This window comes from Sciurus vulgaris (assembly GCF_902686455.1).
Source record: "Sciurus vulgaris genome assembly, chromosome: X".
Lineage (NCBI taxonomy): Eukaryota > Metazoa > Chordata > Mammalia > Rodentia > Sciuridae > Sciurus > Sciurus vulgaris.
In genome coordinates this window covers 81,964,439-81,983,677 of record NC_136471.1, presented here as the reverse complement: position 1 = coordinate 81,983,677, position 19,239 = coordinate 81,964,439, and the positions used below count along the sequence as shown (strand labels likewise).

Below are 19,239 nucleotides of genomic sequence, written 5' to 3'. Positions count from 1 at the left end.
CCATTCCTGGAGAGCAACTGAGGCAGGTTCTACCACTACCACTGTTATCACCACTACTTGTCAATATTAATTGAGCACTTATTAAGAGTCAATCATGGACAATTGGGTGAAGAAACTTGCCCCTATTGGTATAACTCCCAGCTGGCATAGTGGGAATAAAATGACACAATCTGTCTCTAGATTCCTTTCTCTTAACCATGGAAATGCAGAAGAACATGAAGAATGAGGGCAAAAGTTATGATTTATGAAATGGGGCATAAATATATGTAAGAATGGTACATTCCTTGGGAGGGTAGAGGCCAGGATCTGATTGGAAGTGCCTAGCAAAGAAGACAGAAGGAGCAACAGAGAAACTGAGTCTCTATTAAGTCCCTCTTAATCTCAGTTTCAGAAGGGAGACATAACCCTGAATCACAGAGGTTGGTAGGTAGAAGGGAGAAGGAAGAGGTGAGGTACAATCAGGATTGAAGTTGTCTGTACCCCACCTTTATCACATCCTGATGGTTCTGAGATGGTACCTTCCAGCACCACAGGACTTAGGTGAGAGTAGCTGAAGAAGCAGAAACCAGAGGTAGAAACTCAGGGCTGACAATACTAGCAAAAAGTCAGTTACCACAGACCTGTCAAAAGACTGGGAAAGGGAAGGCATAGAGAAGGCCACTGTATAACTTCATTCCCCAGAACCAAGCAAGTCCTCTTTTTCAAACTTACTTCCAGGTACTATTTTTGGGAATTCTGAGGGCCTGGGTTTTCAGAATTCATATTTTCTGAGGAAGTGATATAACTTGAATACACACTTCTAGCGTTTGTATCTGGAATGTCCTTCCAAAGGCCCACGTGGCAAGTCATGGTCCTGGTGTGGTACTATTGGAAGGTTGTAGAAACTTTAAGAGGTAGGACCTAATTGGAGATCTTCAGGTCATTGGGGATGTGCCCTTGAAGATGATAGTGGGATCATAGCCCCTTCCTCTCCCTCTCTCCTTTGCTTTCTGACCATAAGTTATGTAGTTTTTCACCACTATGTGCTCTTGCCATGATGTGTTGCCTACCTCAAAGCAACAGGGCCAACTTATCATGGACTTCAACCTCTAAAACTGTAAGATAAAATAAACCCTTTGTCTTTACAAGTTGATTATCATAGGTATTTGTTGTAGTAAAAGCAAGTCAACATACGCACCAAAATAGGGAGATTCCCATATTTCATGGGAGGTCTCCAAGTGGAACTATCTTTCTGGAGCATGAATTCCTGGGATACTCTATTTTTATCCCATCCACCTGAGCTGACTCCTTCTGGCCTCTGAGAAAATATATGATGTCTTCACTTTGTACTTCATTGACCCCATAATACTTGGCAAGTCTCTAAATTTAACAGAATCCTTCAGGAAAAACATCTGTGATGATTTGCGTTGTTAGAACATAGACACTAACACATAGCTTAGAGGGTGAAAGGTTTAAGGAAATTTGAAATCAAATGGGCTCAATCTCTTCTGTAGGGGAATTTCCCCATGCTGGTGGATTAAGATTATCCCAGAAGATTAGGTAAAGAAATAGTTGGGATTTGAGTCCCAAATTCACCATTTCCTGACTGTGGGGCTTTAGGCAAATGTTGTAAAATTCCATGCCTCAGTTTCCTCACCTATAGTGGGTCTAATGCCAGGAGCTACCTCATAGGAATTTACTAGAACAAAATCATTTAAATAATAAAAGGAACTTAGAAATGTAATGTCATTTAATAGACACCATGTAAGTGTGTTCTTTGGCCAAATACATAAAGAGAAGTACATTTCTCATCTTGAACCTTTGGGGAAACCACTTGTGCCCAATTCCCCTAGGACCTAGATAGAATGAGACTAGTTAAGTGGTAGGTCAACAGCATCAAAGAGCCACCTAGGAATACCATTTGCTCCCAAAGGGTCACCCTTGTACTCTTGCTACCACTGTTTTGGGGAATTCTGAGAGCCTGAGTGTTTCCTTCCTTTTGGGTACTGCCCTGTTGTTCTTTGCTTATGAGAGGTAAGAGAGGTTGAACTATCCTGGGGTTTCTAACTGCCCAGTTAGGTAGCATGTCCATGGTCATTTTTTTCTCCAGAATGAAGGTGATGACAACCATCCATGTGTCTTCATACTGAAAGCCAGAACTTCTATAGGCAGCTACTTCATGGCTGTTATAAGCATCCATTATGGCCCCCAAGATACTTCCATGCCTTAATCTCCAGGACTGTGATTATATGGCAAAAGAGATGTCGAAGATGTGATTAAGATTACTATTGACTTTAATATGGGTAGCTAATCCTGCATTATTTGAATGAACTAAATGAGATTATCCCAATTATGGAGTGACACTAAACAGCAGAGGCAGAAGAGGAAGTCTTTGAAATTCAGCAGTGGAATCAAAAGGATTTGACAAGTTGTTATTGGCTTGGAGATGGAAAGAGCCATATGTTCAAAACATGAGGACCTCAGTCCTACAACAAGAAGGAAATTAATTATGCAGAACACCAGTGAACTAGGAAGAGAACCCTGAACCTCATATGACAACCACAGGCCTGTCATATGATACTTTCATTTAGGCTCATGAGAACCTAAGCAGAGAATTCAGCCATGCTATCACAGACTTCTGAACAATAGAAACTCTTAGATAACATATAGATGTTGTCTTAAGCTACTAAATTCATGATAATCTGTTATAGTTGCAGCACGAGAAGACTACTGCAATGCTGCTGGGCTTCAACTTGTGCATATACTAGATGAGGGCAAAAATACCTTGTAATTCCTACCTTATGGACTGCTATGAGGACAAAATGATGTAAAGTAACTAAAAGTGCTCTGCAAGGTTTCAACTCATACAACTGTCATATGCTCCAACATGATAAAAAAAATCAGTATTTTGAAGCAACTGAGTTGACACAATTAACAACTTAAAAGTGGATAACATATCCCAAAAGAGCTGAGGGTTTTCAGGGCTGCTTCTCCTCCCTAGAGAAGTAGTACAGCATAGAAGAAATTACTATGCTCCACTCTATTTCCTAGCTATATGACCTAGGACATGTTATGCCATCTGAGTTTTAATAAAATGGGGATAATTATCCTTGCTCTGATTAGATAAGGCTGTGTGGGGCTCAAATGAATTAATGAGCATGAAAAAGTAATGGAGACAAAGCTCCCAGATATAAAGCCTATCTGTCCTACCACAAGTCCACTCTTGCTGCTGGAAGTAAACTGATTACCAAAGTAATGCTGCAAGGGTTCAAAGAACCTTGTGCTGGTACCACGAGCAGTTTCACTGAAGTAATACCCATCCTAAATCCTTGGAGTTTCCAGTAATGTTGCTTTGCCATGACTCTGCAAGTTACTATCACAATGCCCCTTCTTATATAAACTGAAGATACTAAAGTATGGCCAGAAAAGGGCCAGCCTAGTGGTCTCTTTTCATTACAATGAAGGCTTTGGTTAAATCCACACCCTAGAATAATAGAATGCCAAAGTTGAAAAGGTGCTATAAGACCACCTGGCTTAAAGGCAACTTGAGGCCTAAAAGAGCAATTTGTTCAGCATTCCAGAAAGGCAATGACAAAGCTGATTCCCTCAGAGGTCATGAAATGAATTTTTTCCAACTGGCCCTAGTTGCCTTTCCACCACCTCCATTGTTCAGAGTTTGAAAGTCAAGTAACTTTTAGTCTCCTTATTCACTAGGCTGATTTCACTATTCTTTGAGGTGGAGAAACATCATTCACCTGTCACCAAAGCACAAGGCCATGGGCAAAGCAAAACAAGAAACAATTTTTGTAACCATTCCCAACAAATCAGCCCTATTCAGTGCTTCTCAAACTTATACATAGGAGCCTCTTAGGAATTTTGTTCAAATACAGATCCAGATGTCTGGGTAGGCCCATAGAGTCTGCATTTCTAACAAGCTCCCAGCTAATATTGATGCTGGGAATGCTGGGTCACATTATGAGTAGAAAGACTTGCCTATGTTTTTAACAGTCTTATTTCTAAGCATCTTCTTCATTTACTTTAGGAATTCATCACTAATACCAGAGGCAGTGAAGTATATTAGAAATGGAATGCACTCTGTAGTTTCCAGTCCCAGGTTTTTTTTAAATCAATCACTAGTGTGTGATCTTCAGCAAATCATTTATCATCTCCCTGAGCTTCAAATTTCCATATCCATAAGATGGTACTATCAGTTATCCCATAGTGATGCTGTGAGGCTGAACGGAATGAGGCCAGGGTGCAAAGTGGAAATTACGTTAAGACTCACAGGCCTAAAATAATTCTGTGCCTAAGTTTCCTAGATCTGTAGAAGACAACAGGAACGGTAGATAGTGGGTGTACATACCACCATGACTAATATGTTCAAAAATTGTTTTCATGACGAAACTACAGATGGAGACCATTTGTACCAGACAGTCTGCATACTTTATTGAAAGTCACATGAATGGGCCCAAGAATCTCATTCATTTTCTTCTGATTTCACACATACATTTCACATAGGCAATCTTTTGAGTCCTCTATTAATGTTCTTGGCATTGAGTGCTTCATTTCCTCATGAAAATGAAAGCTTTTCTTCACTTAAAATGTCTCCCTCAAGTTATCTTGTATCTCTGCATTTTTTTTATTGTTTCTGAAGCTTTTTCTGGGCTTCTAATATGTCAAGGCCACTTGTCTGCAGCTACTTTTATAGTAGCATCATTGATCTACATTCTCTCACAAGTAATTATTTAATAGTTACAGAACTGCTTCCTATACTACTTTATTTGTTCTAGTTATTACAGCATCAGGGAACTTGAAAAGGGAAGATTTCCTCCCCATGATGACCAATTATTTTAGAAATACTCTACTTGACATTATTTTACTATTGAAATTGGATGTTTAATTTCACTCCTCAGTGGCTGGACACTCCCCTATGCACAACTTTTTTAACTTCAAAATTAAAAATTTAATCTTTTTTTTTTTTCAAAATCATCTCCTTTTACTATTATCACACACACAAAAAAATTACGTAGGGTTTTGACACCATGGCATCAAGTACTGCAGAGGCAAGGGGACCTTTCCTGCTTCTCAAACTGCATGTATGCATGTCACAAATTCTTTGATTGAAATTGGACATGCTACAACTTTGGTGAAGTATTGGCAAAGTATGGAGACACACACAAGGATCTTTTCCCTTTGAAAAATGGCTAAGCCAAGGACTAACCAACTATCAATTAAAAATAATTCTTTTACTTGACAAGTAAAACTAGATGATCCTTTTAAAAATACTACCAAACAGATACTCTGAAGGTAAAGAGAAAGCCCAACTTAGGAATATCTTCCAGCCTAATTTTCATTTCCCTGTAGAGTGGACTCATATCCTCTTCCTCCATCAAATGCTTACCTTTTAATATTTGTTAGGCAGGCAAGAGTCAAAAATCATACTAGTTCCAGTAGTGTGACCTCTGTTTAAACACCTCAGTGTGACAAAAAGAAAAAAAAAAATATATCATGGGGGTAGAGTCAGAGAGGTCTAGATTCAAATCACAGTTTGTTATTTACTACAATCTATATGCCCTTCAGCTTCTTACTCAAGCCCACTGGGCTATACTTTCTTTATATTTAAAATGAGATGAATACTTGCATGACTGTTTTAGGATGAAATGAGATAATATATATGAAGCACCTAGCACATAGTAGGTGTTTTATAATTGTTAGCTCCTTTGTTATCACTGCCAGTTCAAGACTTACAGCTCATCCATTGCCAGTTTTTCTAATCTACTGGCTAAGGTATGCTGATTATGTTATATAGCTGCCACTTTGTGATTATTTCCCTCTTCCCATAGCCTCTTCTGAAACACCATCAAGCCTAGGCCAAGCCAATCTCATTCCATGACAGCATGCTTTGCCAGAGTCTTAAGCTTTTAAATCAGAGTTCTAGGGGAAGCAATGTGGTTCATGCTTTGGGGATAGCTCAGAACAGGGTCGAAGCAACTTCAGCCATTATTACTTGGCTTCCAGTAAGACTGGTTGTACCAATCTTTCATGCTAGGATCTTGATCTGTGTCCCAGGCAACACAGCAATCTCACTACCAAGTTTCTGGATAGCTTTTCCACTAGGATTGCCATGCCTTTCTCTGCCTCTCAATAATCTTCAAATTTTATAGTGGTGATTGTGGTATTTTCCACCCAAAAAACTATAATCAAACTATTTCTCTACCATCTTCCAAGCTACTGAGGTTCCATTGGCCACTGGTTCTGTGGTCAAATTCTGCACACCTATCTGTTTTAGTCAGTCATATAACAGGACATTGCAAGAGACCAGGAGTCAGTATGAGACCAGCAAGCCTCACAGAGATTTTTTTTGGGTAAGCAGCAGGTGAAATGATAACTTTCTTGATCCTGGTTCCTTAGCAACATGGCCTTCAACACAGGTAGAGTGGAGAGAGCTCAATATGGTCATCTGGGCATGTTTTGATTTAGAATGGCATCAAGTTTCCACTCAATTACTTTGACAAAAGATCTCAATGTATTTAGCTTACATGTTCCTAACTCACTTATAAACCATGTTTGGAGTTAAAAAAGTGACTTTTGCCATTTAGTAACACCATCCCAAAGACATCTCAGAGTTTGTTTGGATTGGGCATATGTATGTGTTTCTTTTTTCTCTCTCTCCATATTTATGCTTTAATCTCAATACAACAATCAGTGTACTAGTGGGTCCATGTTAGAAGAGTGCAAGTAGGAAAGCCCTTCCTCCCATACTGGGCCATGTTATAGACACAGGGACCTTAAAGACAGGCTATGGTCCCAGCACCTGCCTGGGAACAAAACACTGACACTCCTTCCAGAAGATTCCCTTCAATAAACAGGTTTTGGAAATGTCTGTTTCTTAGATTTCTGACCCACTACATGGATTTAATTCCCTTCCAATGATTGACATGGTCAATGAAGGGAATCAGAGGATTATGGTTTGAAGTTTTCCACTTGGTGGCAAATGTGGAAAGGCTCAAGAAAAAGGGTAAAAGCCAAACCCCCAAACTGACGGCCATTAAAGTCATCAACCATAAGGTCCCTGGCTGGAAAAGTGTGGTGTAATGGAAAGAACGCCACATAGCAGCCCAGGGACCTGGGATCTTGTTCTGCTGTTGTCACTAACTTGCTCTGCCAGTATATAAGGCTGTTAGATTCAATACTTTTGAAAACCCCTTCTAATCAAATACTTTATGGGTTGTAAAATGATGATTTTATCTCGTGAGGTGTGGTTCTTAATGTTTTTTGGGTCATAGGCCCATTCGAAATTCAGTAGAATGTTATGAACTGTTGGCACAGAAAAGGCAAATTGCCACAGAATCATGCATAACATCTCAGGGGCATCATGGAGTTTCTGAATCCATGGACACTGGATTAAGAATTACTTTTTTCAGGAGTTAAAATAGCTGATCAGCAGAAGGCAAACATGAAGAAATAGCAACAACTACTTGGCCTCACTCCATCTTAACAATTTTCCCTAGCATTTGACTCAAGAAAGGAACTCCAATATGACAAACACAATCTGCCTTTTTAAAGAAATGTTTTCAATTTGGAGTAGTTTTTTTTTTTTTCATATTTTTCTTGTTTGCTCAGAAAGAAAGCTGTCAGGTGAAAACAGGAAGAATAATCCAAATAGACCTAGGCTTTAACATGCTAAACATGCTTTGCAGATTTGTCTTAAGTGGCTGTAGGCAAAAGCAGGAAGGCCACCTTCCTAAGTCCATGTGGGGTGTGAGACGCATCACCCATGCTGTCTGGTCCCACAGCAGACAGACTGTTGGCAACATATTACAGTGCCAGAGCACCAACCTGGCACCAGTGTCCACATACTTAGTAAGAGACATGATAAGATTCTCCAATATTCAGCAAACATTCCTACTCCCTTTCAACCAAGGTAAGCAATGACTCCAATTCAAGTGGCCTTTAGTTCAGGACAAGACTCCTAAGACCAGTCTTTAGCCCCAAGTCTTTAGAGTTCAATGGCCTTTTGAGGAAGCAAGAAGTTCAGAGAAGAGTTGAAAACTAGGCTCCCTTCTTTGACTCAGGTCAGTGGATATCTTGGTTTTGGCAGTCTGGGGCTTGAAGGAATCCAGCCATTCACAGTGTTATAGGAGCTCAATACAGACCTTCTGAGGGGATGAAAACAGAATACAAAGGAGAAATAAACATGTGTCTAGGACATGTGCCCCTTATTTTTGGCTTCCCATGAGCCTGAAGGTGCAGGGCCAAGAAGGAGCTGCTCTTCAGCACAAAATGTCTCAGGACACAAGGCTTTGAAGTAGACCCTTTCAGGACCTGGAAAGGATCCCCTGAGGCCAAGGATTTTAAAACCTAAAAGAAAAAGAAGAAAGGAGTTAGTAGGACTGGTTACACACTTAATAGCCACTGAGCAGTGGAGCCTTTCTAGGCAAGTAGCAAAGCCTACAACTGGTAGCTAATCTTCTGAGAAACAGAGGCTGGCTGGGAAAAGGCCATTAGGGCTCAGATCCCAGAAAACAGACCTACAATGGAACAGTAATCAGGGCTAGAGACTTTGTGCCTTCAAACTTTAATTTCCCAAAGGTCTACCTGGGAAAACAGAAGTCTGATACTAGAACTTCTGAGATTACCCCCACCTGCATGGCCCTACAGTATCTTCAAACTTCCTTTTATTGGGGCGTCACCTTTATGGAGGTTGATAAGGAGAAGCTTATCAACCTATGGACCTCTGAGGACTGGTAGTGATAAGAAGAAAAGGAAGGCCAAGGAGCATATGGTAAGCTAAGCTCCAGATATTTGGATATCAGTTATGTGTATATCGGTTCATGTCATGCCAGAAATCTGATAGTTAAGCAACTGGAACTCCTAGGTAGAGAAAAGCATTTCCTGACCTCCAAGATGACTATGACCTTAGCAAGTCACTTATCTCCTCTGAACTTCAGTTCCTTTATTTGTTGAGTCAGAACACATATTATCCTACCTACTTCTGGCATCTAGTTTGAACTGAATAAGATAATGGATATGAAAGTGTTTTGTACCAGATGAACACAAAGGACTAAGGATAAATGTTCAGGTAGGTATGACTGAAATAGCAATTTGGTCTGAAGAAATGAAGTCCCTGTTACAGATACTAAGGTAGCTTCTTGGCACCTGCTATAATACCCAAAGGGAGGTTACTTGTTTCCTTATGGACCCAAAGGATGTGAAAAGTTACAGGGTTCCAAATTCTCATTTAAGAGACTGGGGAACTGAGACTCCGAAAAGGAAATATACTTGCCCCAAATGTTATAGCTAGGACTCATAATGAATTTAAATCAAAGGCAATCTGTACAACTGCACTACAGTCTTGCTGGAGGAGAAAGGAAAGGAGAGAGTAATTTAAAATCACACAAAACCTCAGAACTAAAAGGTACTAAGTTTAAGGGTCGTGCAATTTTAGGGTAATGAACTGAGACATAGAGGTGAGCTGCCTTCCTCTGGATCTGCATGGCATATTAGTCCTCAAAAACTTGGAACCCATAAAGGTTCTGTAATCAGGGGTGGAGACTACATACCTGTGGCCTCAACTCTCATCTCCAGGAAGTCTGCCTTGAGAACTGTGGGCAAAGAAGAAATAAATTTTCCTAAGACTAGAAATCAGGATAAGAAAGGCAAAGAAAGGAGATGGGGGATACTTCCAAACCAAGGCCAAACAGGTCATCTGAAAAATGGGGAAGTGATTCTGTTCAGATATCTTAAAGCATCTAGCTCCATTTATAGGTTAGAGAGCACAGTCTCCCAGACATGAAGACATTATTCAGGTAGCAGAATGATCCTTTGAGCATCTGTGGCAGGGCACGTACCATGTAAAAGATGGATCATCTTTTACCTTTAGACCAAACCAACCTTGCTCAGACTCTTAATGTGTTTATATCAATCCTAAATTATCCTTGTTTGAGGACAACTCAAACAAGAGTTTGAGAATTATAAAAAATCCTGGAGAACCAATTCCCCTACAATGTGGGCAGAGCATCCCATACAATAGCTGGTCCCCACAAGTATGTCCTCGGCCTTCTGTTTTTTTCTGTTTTTGAAATCATTATATCTATTGCCTGAATGATCTCATTATCATTCCTGGTTTCAATTACTACCAACTTTTGGGACCCTTCCCCCAAAGTGCTACCATTCACATTGTAGTATATGTGGATATTCTACACTGAAGTGATGTGGTGTCGGTTCTCAATAGTTCTATTCCTCCATGTATATAAGCCTTGCCTCAACTATTAGCCTAAGGTTGCAGTTACGCATTGGATATCTGTACCAGGATTTCCCCACCATGTCTTCAAAACAACTATCCATAATTGAGCACAAAATGTTTCTCACAAAACCTGCTCCTCGATGATTCTTGAATTACTTAATTACTTGTGTTAGACAATTGTCTCTCAGTCATTCTACAGTATCCCATGTTTGAAAAGTCAACAGTGTCTTATTGAGCCTGTCACAAGTCTGTCCCTTCTATTCTATCCCCACAGTTAATGCCATAGGCCAGGACATTCATCAACTCCTGCCAAGATCATTAGTCTCCTAATTGTTTTCCCAGTCTCCAGTCTTTACACTCTCATCTATCTTTCCCACTATCACTAGGGTGGTCTTTTCACAACTCACTCACCTCAGAATATACATTGCCATGCTTAAGTATCTTCCATGACCCTCCTCCAATGGACTGCAGTATAAAGACCAAACATCATAATATGTCATATAAGACCTTCATGATCTAGCCCCAAGCCATGTTCTCAATCTGACCTATAGTTCTTCTTTTAACTCCCACATTCTCACCACAGAGGAATACTGATCTCTTTTGAACGTGTTTTACATATGATGTTCTGCTTCCCTATAATGTCCTCCCTATAATGTCAATGTCCTGTCTTTCCTCTTCCTCTTCTTCTTCTTCTTCTTTTTTTTTTTTTTTTTTTTTGAGCTCAGGGCCTTGAGGATGCTAGGCAGACACTCTACCACTGAGCTGTACCCTAGCCCCTCACTGCTCTTCTTGATGAACCTCTACTCGTTTTCTTTTCAGTTAATTTTCTAAAAATCCTGTAGAATGGAAAGAAATGAGGGAGTGGTATCATTCAAATACCAGGGTACTGTTATGCAAATGGAAATCAAAAAGGGGAAAGCCATGATTAAACAGATTATCTGTTTCATTACAGGTGAGAATTTCACACCAGTGACCATGGATGGGACTGACTGTGTGACTAGTCTAAGGATCTGGCTTAGAGGGTGGCATGTGGATTTACTGATGCAAGCGGTGGTTATGAGGTGGAGGCCTAGATGGAAGAGATGCTTTCCTTATATGGATACCGAGTGGGAGGAACCAGTGGGGTATCCAGGTTGGGAACTCATGACATACTGGAGGGCAGGTATCCACACTGGTCTTATTTGCACTCCTTTCAAGATGGAATCTGGGGATAAAGAACAGGATTAAGTCTAGGTTTTTGAAGGTTGGAGACAGGGTAGGTAGAGTAGTACTCTGGCCTGAAGTACCTCTTTTGGTCACAGTCCCCTTGGATTGTGGTTGGTCTAAGGCTTCAATGAGCACTGGTTGACAAAGCCCAGCCAATTGACAGTGTTATCAATCTTCCACACGCTCAACACTAGTTTAACTATACCTTCCCTTTTGGAAGTCTGCCTGCCCTGAAGATTCTATTGAACATTGTTAATGCCTCTTACATATTCCCTTCTCAAAGCTTTGGTTCCCATCTAGTGATACAGTTCAGTCCCATTACATTTTTCTGTATATTTTTACTTATCCTTTAAGTTTCAGCTTAGATATCATCTCTTCTAAAAAAGCTTTCATTTAGGCTTTCCCATTGTATTCTGTTCATTCCAGTTTACATTGTTCAAATTCCTTCATATTTATTTCTTAAATGGCTTTCCCTAGGGAGGGAGGGAGGACCACAAGGAAGTGGTCCTGCTCAAGGGGTACCTTATTAAGAATATTAGGCATGCCCACACTTGCTCGCTTCTCCATCTCTTATTTCTTTTCCTTTTTACATTCTCGTGGCAAATATCTGGTGAAACCCCTTTGAAAACCTCCATGATAAAACCTTTTATCTTCATGCTATTTGTAAGAGAAATCTGGGGCCCTGACCTTACTTTCATCTGTTATGGTAGAACAAATGGGAAATCATTGTCTAAGGAGAATTTGGCCCAGACTAGCTCCCTATAGCTCACAGTGCTAGGGTATCTTGCTGTGTAGAATCATGTCTTGGTATGTCAGGCCCTACAGTTTTGACTAGAGTATATCTAACCTATCCCAAGGTGAACTGCTGGAAAAGGTCCATTATTTTTCTTTTGACTGACCACCTAGAAGAGTAACAACACCCCCATTACACTTTAGGAAGTACAATTTAAAATTCTCTCAATAACAACATGGAACAACTCACAGAAGATACCTTAAAGACTAAGCAATCATTTCTCCAAGTGTTTTAGGCCAAAGGGCCCCAAAGACCCAGGGATTGAACAGTTTGTTCCAGCAATTGAGAAGTTTTTAAAACAAATGAAAGGAAGAAAAGGAGGGAGTCAGGAAATAAGAAAAGAAGGAAGAAAGGAAGGAAGGAAGGTAGAAGGAAGGAATGAAGAAAGGGAGGGAGAGAAGTGAAAAATAAAATGATAATAAATAAAAAAATAAATAAAATGATAATAAATAAAAAATAAAAAATAAAATAAAATCAGATCCCTAGGCCCTACTCCTAGATATTCTGATTTAGCAGATCTAGAGCATAAGTCAGGAATCTGTGATTTTTTTTCCTCCAGTTTTTGCAGGTGATTTATATAGGCACTAAGTTTGAGAACCATACCTGAGGCTACTGTTTACTTTTGAATGCTTACTCTAAGGCTGTTTATGGTAGAGTGCTGTACTCTACATTTTTCTATCAGCTGCCCTTTAAGAATAAAAAGGTCTATAAGTAAAACAAATAAACAAAAACGAGATCTACATTGGGAGTAAAGGTTCTGCAATACAGTTTGTCATGTATGTATGAATGTGTGTGCATGTACATATCTGTGAGAGAGAAAGAGAAAGAAAGAGGCAAAGAGACAAGAGATAAGAGAGACACAGGGAAAGAAAACAGATAAACAGGAACATGACATCAAGAAAAAAAAAAACAGAGACACAAAGAAACACAAAGAGTAACAGAAAGAGACAGAATGAGAGATACCAAGTGAGAAAACGAATGAGAAAGACAAAACAAAGACAAGTGAGAGAGAGAAAGAGATGAAAATATAAAGTTGCAGGAAAGAGACAGTGTGCTACAGAGAAACAGAAAAAAAGAAGGTAAGAGTGAGAACCCATAGGATGTTCATAATGCATTTATTAAAAAATGATTTGGGAGCTGGGCATGGTGGTGCACACCTGTAATCTCAGTGACTTGGGAGGCTGAGACAGGAGGATCACAAGTTCAAAGCCAGCCTCAGCAACAGTGAGGTGCTAAGCAACTCAGTGAGACCCTGTCTCTAAATAAAATATGAAATAGGGATGGGGATGTGGCTCAGGGTCAAGAGGCCCTGAGTTTAATTCCCCAATACCAAAAAAAAAAAAAAAAAAAAAAAGATACGGTTTCTTTTCTGTCCCTTTTGTCTCTTACCTTCCTGTTTTCCGGGAAGCTGTTTCAAAGAACCTGGTCCTGGAAGCCACCCTGAAAACAGAAGTCAATTAAGTCATGTAAGTTGCTCTGGAATACATGTGAAAACCAATGACCAATGAAAAGGGCAGACTTTGAACTAGGTAGGCTGCCAATGCAAGGTCTTTTGCCTGGGTCTCAGGAGAAATCCAAGTATCAGAATGTATGATGACCCAGTGGGTCACAGTAGTGCACGCCTGTTACCCCAGCTGCTAGGAAGGCCAAGACAAGAGAATCACAAGTTCAAAGCTAGCCTCAGGAACTCAGCGAGGCACTAAGCAACTCAGTGAGACCCCCTATCAAAATAAAATACAAAAAAAGGTCTGGGGGTTCTATTCAGTGGTTAAAGGGCCCCTGGGTTCAATCCCTATTAAAAAAAAAGAAAGAAAGAAAAGTATTGTATAATGGTCCAAATACCATAGGCACCTAAATGACCACAGATGAACCCATTTGCTCCCTGTTGGTCCAAAATGGTCTAAGTTTGTTACCCACTTCAGGTTTTCTTGGGGAAAATAAGTGAAATCAGTCTTGGATTTCAAAGTGTAATTTTTGACTATATATATATATATATATATATATATATATATAATTAGTTGAAGCAGTGGAGGTTTTATTCTTCTTTCCCCAATTTTATAATTATGGAAAGCATAAGATACAAGAAAAGGAAGGCCAGTGGTAACACACTGCAAGAGGGCCTAGGCATTGGCTGAAGAGGCCAGCCAGGCTAGTCCCTGAGTGCTGCTGTGGTCCCATCCTGGCATCTCTTTTCCTGGTTGGGTGGCTTGCAGCCAAGCTTCAGGAAAGCCTGCTGGATGTCAGCTCAGCTCCTTACCCCGTAAGAGGCTCTCTGGAGAACCTGTCATTTTGGAAAATTTTAAAAAAATCCTATCCTTAGCTAACAAAAATATAAAAAGACCCCAAGTTATTTATTTTAAATATGTCCATTAAATTACTTTTAAAGCCAGTAGCAATAACAAGAAAATAAGATAGCAATTCCCAAAGCCATGTGGCTTAAAAACAGAAAGTGAGTTTATCACCCTACACAGATAGGGCAGCTAAGAAAAATGGGTCTTCTAGTAGACACTAAGGATCAAAATTTTCATCCATAGGAAAATCTCAGCCTTGAAGGTTGAATGGAATACTTCAGACAGGGCTGATGCTATATTCCCCTAGACTATGAAATGAATGATGCCCACAGTTGCACATTATATACATTTAACAGCCATATATGGTGAGCCTGAAAGCATTTCTGGTCACCTAAGAGACCCTAGGTCAAGCTGAAGAAGAACCCTACTTACACAGATGATGGGATTTCCCCTGCACTGCCAGTCACAATATCTGGCTTTGTTTCTGGCTTCTGGGGAGTAGCTGCCCGGCTGGGAGGGTCTGGGGGTCTCACTGGGGGACGGATGATCGTTGGCTTTTCTCCTGGAGGCCGCACTTTGCTGACACTGTCAGCATCCCCTGGAAGAAAGAACAATATCAGAAACTTGGATAAATAGCCAAATGGAGCTCAACTCTTAAGCAGGAACCCAATAATGGAGTTATCAAGCCACCTTTTTTGGCCTTCACTTCTTGGTCACCAAAAACTGTCCTTTTCTTTTGTAATTTTTCTGACACCTGTCCCTTTAGAAAGTCTATGTTTGAACCCCAAGTCCATAACTTAGTATATCTTGATTTTGTCATAGCATTCTTAAGTCTTATTTTCTCAATCATATAATCAAGGTTAAAAATACATTATCTTACCGAGTTGTTGAGATTATTAAATTAGGAACTAATATCTTTAGTAGAGTGCCAGGCATATAACAGGTGCCCAGTAAATGCTTGATGGTGAATCTGAATTTGACAAATTCATCATCATAGAAATTCAGGTCCTTTCTACTTAGGTCTTGACTATTATAAGTCACTTTCTTACTTCTATCTCTCTGGTTCCCAGGTTAGTCAGTACAAATTAAATATAAATACTTTTTTATAAAATGGTTCTGAAAGGATTATGGTGAAAGGAGTGCACTCACACATGCTGGTGCCACTGTAACTGGGCTTATTTTGTCTAGATACTCATCAAGCATTCCAGAACAATGTGGATGAACTACAACATCATACATATGAGATAGTTTTGTATTAGTTGATCCAGTAATTCCACTTTGAAGGACAGGCCCACAAGAATTAATCCAAGAGAAAAAGAAAAACCAATTGGCACAAAGACATGCATCTTAACAGGAAAAAGTAAGACCCAACCACAAAAGCTAAGCAAACAATTAGATTCTTACAAGCATTTAACCAAACATATTATGCATAAACTGACAAGGATTTGGACAAGGTCAAAACAAAAATATGCTTATGAAATAATATCAACTGAAAAAATCCATAAAAAGTGCTCATGGCCTGATGGAAACAATATTGAAGTAGATACAATTTTGCAAGGGTGTTAGTAGATCTTCATATTTGTTTAATTTTTGTGAGTAGATACCGATATTCAATTTTTTCTACAAAAATGTTGAGGGTAAATATAAAAATATATTAAATTTATCTCATATGATACTGTTGTAAGGCTTACTTTATTTACACTGCTTCTCCACTCTTTTTAAAAATATTTTTTAGTTGTAAATGCACACAATATGTTTTTATGTTTTTATTTTTATGTGGTGCTGATGATCAAACCCAGTGACTCACACATGTAAGGCAAGCACTCTACCACTGAGCTACCAGCCCCAGCCTTGTTTCCCCTCTCTTGAAGATCTTCCAAGAAGCTAAAAAATGCACAAGATCAAGTTCAAACCCCTTAACTTAAATTCAGAGCCCTCTATAAGTCAGGTACCAAATCACTGTCCCAGGGACAAATGCTGAACTTTAATCATAAGCTCTACTCAATCAAACTGGACTCACTCCCCTATCCAAGTCCCTTGACTCTTACTTAAAGGTAAGATACTATGCTATAATAGAAAGTACAGAGAGTCTGGAATTGTGCAGAGCTGGCTTTGGGGCTTTGTTCTGTTATTCTACTTCCAAGCTGTGGGACCATGGACAATTACTTCACCTTTTTGACTATCATTTCTTTGTCTGGGAAATTGATATAACTACCACTTTTTTAAAGATGATTTTAAGAAGTAAATTATCTAATTTAGTTTTTTTTTTCTTTGTACCAGGGATTTAACTCAAGGGCATGTTACCATGGACCCACATCCCCAGCTCTTTTATTTTTTATTTAGAGACAGGGTCTCCTTAATTTGCCCAGGGTCTTACTAAGTTGGTGAAGCTGGCTTGAATTTGGGATCCACTTGATTCAGCCTATTGAGCTGCTGGGATGACATATGTACATCACCATGCCAAGCTCTAATTTAGTTTTACACACAAATGTACACACACTGTCTAAATGTCCTATAGACACTGTCTAGTATGCAGGGTAAGTATCACACTTTGTTGTATTTTTACTATTATGTGTCACTGATCTCTTGTGTCACCTACATTATAATCATCCCTAAACATATATTTCAAATCTCACCCCTCAGAACACTAGCACGCATATATAATTTCCATCTATGTCAATGTTCCTGAAGTGCTTAAATATTGTTGTATGTTTTTAAAAATCCACCCACTTAGGTATTCTAGTGAGACAGGCATGCAAAGAGATAATGGTAATACCATATGATTGATGATTTGATGAAAGAATTACCAAAACATTATACATAAGCATACATAAGTTCTCTCTCCCAATCTAGTCTGTATCTTACATTTCTGGGCACACCATTCCCCTTAGCACCACACTGGGAATACAGTATTGCATCAGAAAAAAATAATCAAAATGATAATAATCCATTTTTTCCAAACAAATAGCATTAATATTATTCTGTTCAAAGCACTCTTCCAGATGATGATTATTTGTTCACAATAAACTTGGAAGATAAGAATAGATAGGTCTTATCATCCCCATTTTATAGAAAAGGGAAACTGAGGTTCTGAAAGGCGAACCAACTCAACCACAACTGCATGATCAGATAACTGATAAAGTGAGGATTGAAACTTACATCTCTTGTCTTATATCTCTTGCCTTTATATCTAGTGCTTTTCCCAGTATCTGTGGTTTTGTTGTTATTATTTGGAATATAAAATTATAAATGATAAAATTACATTGGTAATAAAATAATACCAGTAAAACAAATTATCTAATGTTTTATTGAACACCCATTCTGTTCCACATACTATGATACTATCTATATTCAGCACTTTATACCCATTTTTCTCATTTAACATTGGCCATAATTGTGCAGAAAATATTGCCCCTATTCTACAGATGAGGAAAATAAATTCCAAGGTAAGTAGTAACCTCATAGTTTATCAACAACAGATCCAGTTCCATCTGATTTCTGAAACCCATGTTGTTCCAACTACCAGTAGTTATCAACCCTGGCCACACATCAGACATTTGTGAAGAGCTTTAAAATTACATAACACTGGACACCCTCCTCAGTGATCCTGGTTTAATTGATTGAAGAGGGATCTGGGCATGTGGATTTTCAACGCTCCCCAGATACTGTGATGTGCAGCCTGGGTTAAGAAACTCCAGGCCACCCAACTGCTTCCTCACTGTAGCTCAGAGATTACCAGGGCAGAAAATGCCATGCTATTTCTACTACCTACTGGAAGACAGTTGGACAGGAAGGATGTGCCATACTGTCAGAACCAGAGAACATTTCCTATCTGAAGCCATGTCCATCCTAGGGCTCTCATTTCCCTTGAGTAAGTGAAATGACATCACCCAAATATGAATGCCATTCATTTCTAATTCACAGTCATATCCAAATGGACATCAACCTAGGGCCTTAGGAAACAAACATCATGAACTTTGTGTCTGCCTATGCCCTTTATTTGCAGCTTTAACTTGATGATTCATTACAAGTCAGACTTTGAAGTGACAGCAAAGTGTTTTCTTGGCTGAAAGACACCAATGTTGTTCTTTCTTGCTTCAAATTTGTCTCCGTCACTATTAAAGCACAATGCCAAACTGATGAGGCTGAGAGGGAAGAGTCATATAACTTGGAGTCAAGAAAACTGGACTCTAGTCTTATACTTCGACTAAGTTGTATGACCTCCAGCATATCACTTCCCTACAATACTATATGGGGTTGGACCATTTTCCAGATAAATCAGTCTATATCTTTAGACTTCTATCTCTCCCTGCTGACTTTTATATGCTGCTTTTGGAGTACTCTGGAAATCCCAATGTATTCTGCCTCTCTCTTTCAGAAGAAGATTTAGATTTCATGGCTCCCTGTTGTCCACAGAATATACCCTGAAATGTTTAACCTGGCAATTGTGATCTACTTCCATTTGGCTTCAACACTCCTTTCTGATCTAATGTTCTACCATTCTTCTTCACATATCCTACAATTCAAGCAGTATTATTTATTGTTCCTTGTACCCGCCCTACAATTAATCATGTCTTTCCAAGATGCTTTTTATCCTATTTCCACAGGCCCAAATTTGTATCTTCGGAAGTCTAAAATGCTCCAAGTTCTTTCTCTGGCTCTTAAGGCACTGATCATCTTGTACTTTGAATCCTGTGCTTTGGTTCTTTGTTTTCATGGCTCTA

The 19,239-nt window shown here is 39.3% G+C and overlaps 1 protein-coding gene across 2 annotated transcripts in view; it reads right to left on the bottom strand.

Moving 5' to 3' along the window:
- Positions 1-4,364: 4,364 nt before the first annotated feature.
- The window catches only part of OPHN1 (oligophrenin 1), a 414,702-nt gene continuing 399,827 nt past the window's right edge, over positions 4,365-19,239 (bottom strand). Inside the window, exons 21-24 of one of the 2 annotated variants that reach the window (XM_079125058.1) lie at positions 14,948-15,113; positions 13,614-13,664; positions 9,543-9,584; positions 4,365-8,340 (exon numbers count right to left, since the gene is read on the bottom strand). In XM_079125058.1, coding sequence (XP_078981184.1) covers positions 9,551-9,584; positions 13,614-13,664; positions 14,948-15,113 — 251 coding nt within the window. In that variant the 3' untranslated portion in view covers positions 4,365-8,340; positions 9,543-9,550. The remainder of the gene's footprint in view (positions 8,341-9,542; positions 9,585-13,613; positions 13,665-14,947; positions 15,114-19,239) is intronic. The other variant, XM_079125057.1, reaches the window with a different exon arrangement.